The 10127-nt window shown below is 42.4% G+C and overlaps 1 protein-coding gene across 1 annotated transcript; it reads right to left on the bottom strand.

Annotated features, from left to right (window-relative positions):
• Positions 1-2685: 2685 nt before the first annotated feature.
• ZHX1 (zinc fingers and homeoboxes 1) lies at positions 2686-5331 on the bottom strand. The gene has a single exon (XM_010192097.1). The coding sequence runs from the start codon at positions 5308-5310 to the stop codon at positions 2686-2688; it is 2625 nt and encodes an 874-aa protein (XP_010190399.1). The 5' UTR covers positions 5311-5331.
• Positions 5332-10127: the final 4796 nt, after the last annotated feature.

Raw genomic sequence — 10127 nt, 5'->3', positions numbered from 1 at the left:
GGAAAATTTCCCAGTTTAATCAAATAATTAACTTGGATCTTTATTTCTTCCCATCTTTTAAAGAAGGTCGGATTTAATGCTAACCTAAATGCAGAGTCTGCTAACAAAGATGGGGATGTTTATTTAGACAGGTTGCTTGGGTGGTTAGTTGTTTTTTTTTTCTTTGAAAGAAAATTAAGTCTGGGTCAATCTTAAGGATTAAGGCAACTCCAGATTTTGCTTGCTAGAGGCATATTCCCAAGGATTTTAAGGATCAGCTTTAATATTTTTGGAAACTTAAAAATAGCATCTCTTGCTCTGCTAGCTTTGTCCTTTCCCACTCAGCAAGCACTAATTTTTGACCCTGTATTCCCAGTAGTATTCCAGCTAACGCGAGGTGTTCTTCTATCTGCTGACATCTTCAGTAGCTTCTCCCATACCATAACCAGCCAAACAAGAACACTTCGCAGCCCCGTGAAACAGTGAACACCAAAAAGGCCAGATCCTGATCTCTCTTACACCACGTCACATCTGGAGTCAAAGCACTGCAGTGAAACAGCTAATAACACAGTTTTGCTTCTCTCCCACCCCAGAGTTAAACTGAGGGGATTTTGGCTAGTTGTCTTTAGCATCCCTGGCCACTTTGTGCCTCACCAGTTTGAGCTTTGGAAGGCAGGGAACAGCTTCATCACCAAATTCATGTCACACGCCAAAAGCCATTGCCTTTTTCTTTCCAGCAATCACAAACAGTCAGAGGAGCTCAGCCTGGTAAATGGCTTTCTCACCGAGCATCCGTTCAATCTGAGAACAGAAGGGCAGCTACAAGTGTCCAGAGAGGAAGGTGAGCCTGGGAGGTGAACAACGCTTCTGCTGTCAGACATTATTCCCTTTCTTGCTTTGATTTGGGTTTCACCCACAATCAGGTATGAAAACCAGATCTAACATGGGCTCCTCCAGGACTTTCTTGGTCTTTTGACATTTATCACAGTGAGGAAGAAAGAGTAATTCCAGATTACGTTCTTGGAAATGTGGAAACATTAGGGCACATTTTCTCCACATCGATCTGTCTCTCATGGGTCATCAGATGCAGAAGCCTACAGAGAAGATGCTGACAGATGTGCAAAAGGAGACTGCTCGTATTTTTCCCGTTAGTGCCAATGTAAAAGCAGACCACGCTGGCGATGGCAGCACCAACTCATCACCATCTTTTGGCATCGAAATGTAAAGTAACTTTCCCCTACAAAATGCAGACCAACAGTAGCAAGAATACAAACTACTTTTCCTCAGAGTACCAGTTCTCTAGGGTGCCAAACATCTCCATAAACTCCCTTCTGTGAATCTGGCCCGTTGTTTTTAAGGTGGTAATTCAAACTCTACTATCATTTCAATGTCTTAAATGGCGCTTTTTTTTTTTCCTGTTTTAAAGACACTTGGTTCAAGATGTAGATGTTTTGTATCAGATTAAACAAATTCTGGAGTTCAGATCAAACCACCTCTAGAAACAAGTGCATCCACACGGCAGCCCTAAGAACAACCAGCACAGTGGCGAGCTCAACCCATTAGGATGAATTTAAGTTAAACTTGTGCACAAATCCTTCAACTGGGCTATCGCTGAAGAACAACTGAACACAAGCATGTTTATCATTCCTAAGCATCTAAAAGCCATACAACTACATTTTGTTTCAGAATTAAACATCACGTCACTGCCACAACTTACTTGAAAACCTTTCTTACTCACACCCAAAGACGCTTTTTGTCTCTGTGTCCGTGGATTCTTACAAACCTCTAAGCAACTCTGAACAACTTCCAGGCAGTTTCCACCTCACATTTACCTTAAAAAAATCAGTGTACGATTTCAAGAAATTATTCTTTTTAGCTAGAAACATACATACTTTTCTTACCGTTTCCAACAAAGGAAAGAATGCACAAGCTAAAAACGAGTGTTACCATCAACTGCATCAAGTCTGTCAGGCATTTAAATTAAACTGATGGAGAGTACACTGATTAAATGTAACAAAAAGCATTTCCTAGCATTAGACTCATTCAGCTAGTTCGTAATTATCAACAAGGAACATTTCAACACAAGTTCTGTAAACCCAAAACACTCTGAAGATATGCAAAAGGTGCCAGTATCACCTCATTTTCTTAAACCAAGCAATTCTCACCCCTAGGTTCATTGATTCCTTTGTCACACTTTCCCCCTTCTCTTTTGTTTTGAACTCTTTCCTTAAGAAATAAACCCAGGCCTTGAAACCTTTCGGGTGAAACGATGTTTGCAAAAAGACATCTTAGGCTTTTGTATTTTCCTCCTTCATGAGCAGGCAACGATACGGTATCCTACATCAACAAAAAAAATGTGTCTGTGTTTTTTTGGAATTAAACAACATAAGGCAATTCAATATTGAGAAACAGTCATGTGAACGATGAACGTGAACCTTCCCATCGGTAATGCGGAAGAGGAGGAGCTGGACTGGATCCCATTTACAACCCCACATCCTCGGCTAGGCCTGAGGATGTCCATCTCTTGCAGCAAGGAAGCAAACAGTTGTTGCCTGCACAGGCAGCATCTTGCTCGTGCTCCTTCAGGTGGAAGGAAGATGCTAAGCAGGTGCTTGCTAAACTGAAGGCCATGAAAAATCAGTTGGCTCTTCACCATAATATCCAACCTAATTCATAGGTTTTTGGCCCCAGATCCCAAATTGCACGTCAATCTGATTTTGAAAGTTTACGCTTAACGTGTCGAGGGGGTTCCCAAGTATCGCTATCATCTGTTTCTTCCTCATCTTCCTGATCTTCCAGCATTTCATCTTCGTCCTCGTTCTCATCAAACAGCTCTATTCCAAGTTCTAATCTTCTTTGCCTTTCCGCAAACCACTCTCTGACCTGCTCATATCCCATGTGAGATTTGGCTACCAGTTCATCGAGGTCTTGCTCATTAAGGAATTTGTGCTTCATATAGTAGTCCTTCAGGATTGCTGTTCCAGTTTTGAATTTTATGACAGACCCGACTCTGTCCCAGCAATTTAACCTCTTGCTTCCCCGAGGCCTCCCCCGAGGCCTTCCTCTCCCCCTCCCTTTTGGTCTTCCTCTCCCTCTCTTCCTTGCAAAGCCCTGGCCATTCAGACTGTTTGCATTGGCGCTCTGGTAGTAGTAATACCATTTCAATCCACCATTTTTCCAGGCATAGCGAGTATCTCCAAACCAGCTCACAATTTCTGATCGTGGGAGCCCGGTTTCCTCTGCCAGCTTGTTGTATTCTTGTGGTGATGGCCACTGAGTGCGGACAAAGGAACTTTTAAGCATGTGCAACTGTTCTGGTGATTTTTTGCTTACTTTGCTTGAAGAGGAACACCCTGATTTTGTTCCTGCTGCTCCATCTCCCACAGATGTTTCTCCAGTCTCTTCTTTTGAGCTGCCGGCATTGGTCTCAATCAAGTCAGCTCCCTCTTCCTTTAAGACATTTGATTTCCTTCTTTCTGTAAACCAGGCATCAATCTCTCTCCTGGTCAGTTTGGTTTGGGCCCTTAACCTATTCATCTCTTCGTCAGTAAGGACAGGGTTATTAAGAAAACTTGCCTGGAGGACCTGCAGCTGCTCAGCAGTCTTCTCTTTGAATTTCTGTGGGGTGAAATCAGGAAAAGTGCTCCATGATGACTTGCTCTGCGGAGCGACTCCCGTTGGGGACTCATTCATTTCATCACTTGAATCAATAACAATGGTGGCACATGAATCACTGTTGAGATGAATCCCATGATTATTCTTTGAGTTCCTCTGATTGTAGCGTGTATCGCTGAACCACTTTTTGATCTCTCCTTTAGTAAGGCCTGTTATTTTCATAAGTCTAACAATTTCTGAATCTTGAGGAAACTGATTTTTAAGGTAGCTGACTTTCAGTTCTGCCAGTTGTTCCTTAGTTTTTTTTGCTCGGATGCCGAAGGAGTCAGGATTCATCAGCGCACATTCATTTTTGATAGGCTGAGGGGCTGGAACGGCAGCGACTTGTTTGGTTTCTGCAATAGGTTGAGCAGGGTGAATCTGACTCTTCTGCAACTGTGTTTGGTTTGGGACTCCTGCTACAGTCAAAGCTATCGGGGCTGTTACTGGTAACGTATTTGCACCTGCAACTTGAGTGAGAACAAGTCCTGGCTGACCAACTATTTGGCATGTCTGTAAAATTGAAGGTAAACCATTGCTAGCGGCGGAAATGTGTGCTGGAATAACGGTAATTGTCTGTGGCACAGTGTGCACCGTGCCATTAAATTGTTTCCTCCTCGCTTCCTCCACTTCCTCTGGCGTCCAGCTCACACCGTGTTTCAGACGCTGGGCAGAAAACCATATTTTAATCTGCTCCTCTGTGTACTTAGCTTGAGTGGAAAGAACAGTGATTTCCGACATGGTTGGATATGGGAATTTGTTGTAGGTGTTAAGCAAAAGAGGATTGTTATCCAAAGCAGTGTTATAGGCTGGAATGCTATTTACAGGTATCAGGACTTTAGGAATCAGGCTGGGGTTCTGTGGAGCTGTGACAGTCGTTATCACCTGTGCCACTCCAGGCTGAAGCACTGGTGCTGGAGTCACTACTGCGTTCGCCACATCTGCCGCACTGCAGACAACTGCATGGCTCGCTTTTGACTCAGACACTGCTGGTGGCGGGTTTTCTACTACTTCTTCAGAGTTTGGCTCGTTATCAGTTCCCTTTTCTTCACCAGGAATGTCATCAACTACATTATGGAAAACAGCAATACGTTTAGTCTCGGTTTTGTTCTTCATCATTTTCATAATAGGAGTTTTGCTAATTGAGATCCCTGATGAGGGGGCCTCAGAAGAGTCGGCCTGGTCAGCATTTTCTTCTCTAACAAAACTCCCATCAAAAGTGAGATCGTTTACCGTTTGTTCAAAGATTGTCTGATTATTACGTTTCACCATGGTCAATTTAAAATTCTCCTCTCCGGGGTGGTACTTCAAATTATGTTCTGAGAGAGCATCATATCTTTTGGTAAGGAAATTGCACTCTACACAAACGTAGGATGAATTTAATACTACGTTGGGATGTTCCGAATCCACATGGAAAGTAAACATGTTGAGATCTGGAGTTTGAAAAGTACAGTATTTACACTCGTAGCCGCCTTCTACTTTATTTGTATTTTTCTGATTGTCTGAATCCACATGCTCATGAGCATCCTCATCACTTGTTACGCTCTCCGCTGTAGGGTTGTCTGCTGGTGTGAGTACAGGTGGTCCTTCCTCCAAGTCAGATACTGTTTCTAGATCCGGATCCTGCTCGTTGGCTAAGACCATGCATGGTGTTGTTGACTTTCGTTTACTTGCCATGCCTGTTATGTGACAATGATATTGACTGGTCAGATACAGCCTTAGCTTCGAGCTCTTCTTGATTAATAGTAATGGCTTTCGGTACTTCAAGTCAGTTCTTGTAAAGTCTCAACATTTATCCCATTAGCAGCTTTTCTTTTGTAGTGCAATCAGATTAAAAATAGATAGTTGAGGATGAAATGTTGAGACACTGTTTTAAAGTCCACATCCACCACCTGGAGCAAAGAAGAGACAGTGAAATTAGTTCAATTTAAAGAGGAACGTCTATTCTGCTACGTATTTTGGCCTAAGGTTCAGTCTGTCACTGTTCATCCCCTGAAACCAGCAGACCCATTCCAAAAAGAGGTACTCGAAGCTAAGTTAAGAAAGGCAAAATCCAATCCCCTTATTACAGGCTGAAATTTGCTTTAGTTCATGTCAATGTAGTGAAAGGCTGAAACTCAGGATGGTGTAAAACAGGTAACTTTCCATCTGTTTCCCTTTCTTCAGAAGCCTTTTTCTTGGCACTATGCTGAGGTCCATTGTTCCACAACACTTCTGAAGTCCTTGCTTTGCCTACGCTGTGACAACTTCTCTTGACTGCCCTGTGAGCTCAAGTCCTTCCTATAGCAAACCCAACCCCAGTACAACACCTCCACTACTGACTCTGTGCTGTCTTTCACGCTGGAGGTGTCAGAAAAGGCAGGTTTAGAGTGTCTTTCCTGTTGCATTATACATGTGAGGATGAGCATGTGCAGGGCCTTTCTCCTAAGACTGAAAACAGGCAAAACAATGCCTTTCTAAGGCACTTTGACAGACAAAAGATGACTGCCCTTTCTTCCTAGCTCCCCAAATGGCATTCTCCAATTGAAGACCAATCCCAAACCAATAAAAGTTGATTGGTAGCACATGGCAATTAACTAAAATCTGTTTTCATGCCTCTATGCATTAACAGGGACATGATTGATTGTGTGAACTGTACCAGAGAAAAAAAGCATTAAAGACTGACAGAGCAAGCAGAAGCCAAACAAAATTATGTATTTTCTGTTCAGAATTCCTTCCCCATTTCTAAGAAAAACTAAAGTACCACAAAAGAAATTTGAGGCCTACAGAAATTCAGAGAATAAATATCATCTTAAATAGCATTGACTGGAGTGAGTTTTATCCCACAGGGACCACAACTAGTCTGCTGGAAATGATGCACAAACTTCTTCAGGGATTATAAACTCTGTAATAAGTTTTCTCCTTGAAATAAATCAGATACTGATTTCTTTACACCAAAGATCTCACAGGTACATGAATTTTTAGACAGTGGAACATAACTTAATTTCCAAAGTGGGGGTATGCTCAAGTTCAAGGGGAATACTCAGTAGCCGTTTCAGAGGGTTTAGAAAGGAAATAGCATGTAACAGGTTAAAATCAGAAGGGCAGCTTTGCTCACAAGGTTTTACAGGAAAAAGCACAGTGTAAAAGGAAGAAAGGCAGTTACAAGAAATGAGAAGGGGAAAATATTATTTTTCACCACAAGACAACATGATCCCTTCTTTCTGATTATGGGAGGGCAGAGGCTGTGGATAGGATGGCATATAAGTAATTCTTAGCTTCACATTTTTTCTTTAGGCAAAAGACAAAAGCAATCATCCACAGCTGCTACCCAGTGCAGCTCCATAATACCTGGTTTTGAAACTGTGTGCCTCACCTCATCTCACCTTTTCATAAAAAATCCTCCTCAAACGTTTTTAACGGTCACCACCACTGCATTACTTCATTGCCTGCATCCCAAGTGCGCAGCCTGCCACGATACGGCTTTTTATGCCAAGGGTACAGTTACACGGCATTAAGGACACTGACAATGCTCAATAAATCTCAGCTAATCATCATTCCAGGATGACAATTATTTAATAGTACTGGAGTTATAATATACCCTTCTTCCACAAGTTAATGCTGACAGTCTGTAAAACTGCGCAGAAGTGTAAAGGATATTTATTTTAATGTATAGACAAAGTATGTATTGCAGGCCATCTCATTTATCTTTGCGGTGAGAGAGGCACAAAGCAAAGCTAAATGGATCCATTTGTCCCTGTGTCCCGAGGGACGAGAGGTAGAGTGTTACCAACCGTGCTGCTGCTCTGGAGGGCAGCCAACTGCCAAGATTCAGTGTTGGGCAATGCTCCTGGGGAAGAGCTGGGTGGTATTACCTAATCTTCCTGCAATCTTGAGTAAAACTGCAGAAATGCCCCTTTGCAGAAGCCACTTAACAGCAAGTTTTCCTCACTGAAGCTGCAGTTTGAGCAAGGCCCGCGGTGCTCTGCAATGCCCCATCCCTAGCACCGCACATAGAACCTATGCAGAGCGGCCTCAGCAAGCGTAAAGGTCCTGTTGTGGGATGGCACAGACTGCAAGTGAAAGCGGTGTTTGACCTGACACGCGGTGTCGAAGCACACTCGAGATAAGGCTGGAGATAGTGAATAAAATGCGAAACCTGTCCAACAGATCAGTAAGTGGTTTTCTCCAGTCCCCTCATTTACCCAATAGCGTTCAGGGTACCCACAGGCCTACAGGTCATAAAATCACTATGGCAGGAGAAGACCTTTACAATCATCAAGTCCAACCGTTATCTAACTCTTATCACGCCCACTTCTAAACCATGTCCCCGACAGAATCGTAGAAGGTCCATGTGCAATTGCATCACCTGCAATCACCCTTTTAGTTAAATCTCTGTATCACATCTATTTGCTGTGGTTTAGTTTCTCTCCCCGTGCACAGGCAGATTACCGTAGCCCTCCACCAGTCACTAACCAAGCAATGCATTTCTTGGATGCAAGCAGGTTGCAGAGAAAGAAAGCTGCATCTATGTCCTTCTGATTAAGCTATGCAAGATGTTTTTAAAGATGATGTGATTTCAAAACCCTGTTTAATTCAGGGCTATGAAGAGCTATGGCAGCATTCACTAATATCTCAAAGAAGCAAGATGCTTGCAACCCTTCTAAGCCTTCTTTTACAGAAACCTCCACTCCCTTCTTGGTGCTAACAGGATTACTCCATCTGTAGCACCCTGTTTGACATGTTTTCTGTTTACCAGGAGATTATGAAAACTCACACTCGAGTAGTTTATCAAACCAATTCTGCACTGCCCTTGTACTTCAGTTCCTCTAAAACACCTCTCCTGTACTGCTTAGAGGAACCCCCACAGGAGACCTTGCCATGTGTCCTAATTCAGTAAGGTTTGCAACATTCCCATTCCAGTAGGCCAAGTATTCCAGCAAAAAATGAAATCAGATTGGCCTCACATAGTCTAGGTTTGACAAATCCACCTTTTTAAGAATATTGTTGCAATTCTCTAGGTTCTTACAGACTGATTTTTAGTAAATTCTTCCCGTATTGTCCTGGGAATGAAGATCCTGCTAACTGACCTGCAATTCCCTACATGTCCTCCTCCTCTCATTTAAGACAAGGTACTGTGTTTGCCTGTCTCAAGTCCTCTGAGACCTCTCCCCATCCCCCATGAAGTCCTGAAGATCATCACTAATGGCTCAGAGATTGCTTTGGCTTGTTCGTTACGTGCTTGAGGGACAAATACATGACTTTATATCACTTAAGAGATTCTATTTGTATCTGGACTGTATTGTTATCCCTCACTGTTAATATTGATTTTACATTGTGCAATTTGGATTGTAATGAACATTCCAGGTGTTTGCTTCATGTCAAAAAGCAGCATTTTTCAATGAAAGAATCTGGAAGAAAACTTTCAATTAGTTGCACTCTTAATCTCTCAAGACACTCATCACTGCAATGCCCTTCTGCAATTCCACCTCAGAGTTTCATACATTGACATTCTGAGCAAAACGAGCCTATGAAACACACATTTTTTCAGGAACATAAAAAGTAAGTGCAGACATACTGTTTTGAAGGGCCAGGATCTTCTATTTTATCTTTGAGCAGGCAGTTGCTCGGGACACTGCTCTTCAGAAACAGACCATAAATATTAAAAACCCAAAATCATTCATAATTATGTTAAGACAGATTTATTCTCCAGAGTGGAATTCAACATTTAAAGTTGCTTTCTGCCCCTTCGATTATAGTTTGGGAAAGAAAAGACAAAGGGTTGACAGCAGAAGACACATGTAGAAAAACCTGTTTCTAGCACAAATTCCTTACTCACCTCTTCCTTCCCTCCCCCAAACAGGAGTAGCTGATGCAGCAAGAAAATAAATGAGTTTACAGGAAGTGCTCATTGTGCGTTCAGGTTGTACACTTTACACAAAGGCATTTCTCCCTGCTTGCTGAATGACACTTCCATTCAGCACGCAGGAAAAGCATGCCAACAAAATATCCAAACCAAAATAACGCAGTTTTAAGAATATGCACAAACAGGGTGGCTCAGGAGAAGATGAAGCAATAGAACTGCTTCTACCTTTTGAAATCACCTAGATTACAGATTGCCTACCAGCTCTCTCAGCACCGAAATCGCTGTTTTGTCTTCTTACAGCTTCTAATTAACCCACGACAATATGCAATTGCCGATCCTTTGTTTAGCCTCCTTCTATTACCATTTACTCAGAGTAGATGTATCCATGTCAAAAACTATTCTGCACGGAGCTCAGTATGGGCTAATCTGCTCTGATCTGTGCTGCCTCTCAGCCAGAAGGGTGAAGAAGGACTTTGTTTTACAGTACCATATCTTCAGTTGTTCCCTATCTGCAAAGTTCAGAGAGCATTACTGCGTATGACTCCAAAATAAAGCCAAATCTCCATCGGAACTCTGCAATATTCACATTCTATTCCCCTTCTAAAATAAGGTCTGGTTCTAATTCAACACGGGAGCAAAACGTGTCAAG

Source organism: Mesitornis unicolor, unplaced genomic scaffold, assembly GCF_000695765.1.
Source record: "Mesitornis unicolor isolate BGI_N332 unplaced genomic scaffold, ASM69576v1 scaffold43079, whole genome shotgun sequence".
NCBI classification, from domain to species: domain Eukaryota; kingdom Metazoa; phylum Chordata; class Aves; order Mesitornithiformes; family Mesitornithidae; genus Mesitornis; species Mesitornis unicolor.
This window is presented reverse-complemented; position numbering and strand designations above follow the sequence as displayed.

Excerpts from the sequence above, each read along its gene's own strand:
- ZHX1 (XM_010192097.1), bottom strand. The coding sequence starts at position 5,310 with ATGGCAAGTAAACGAAAGTCAACAACACCATGCATGGTCTTAGCCAAC.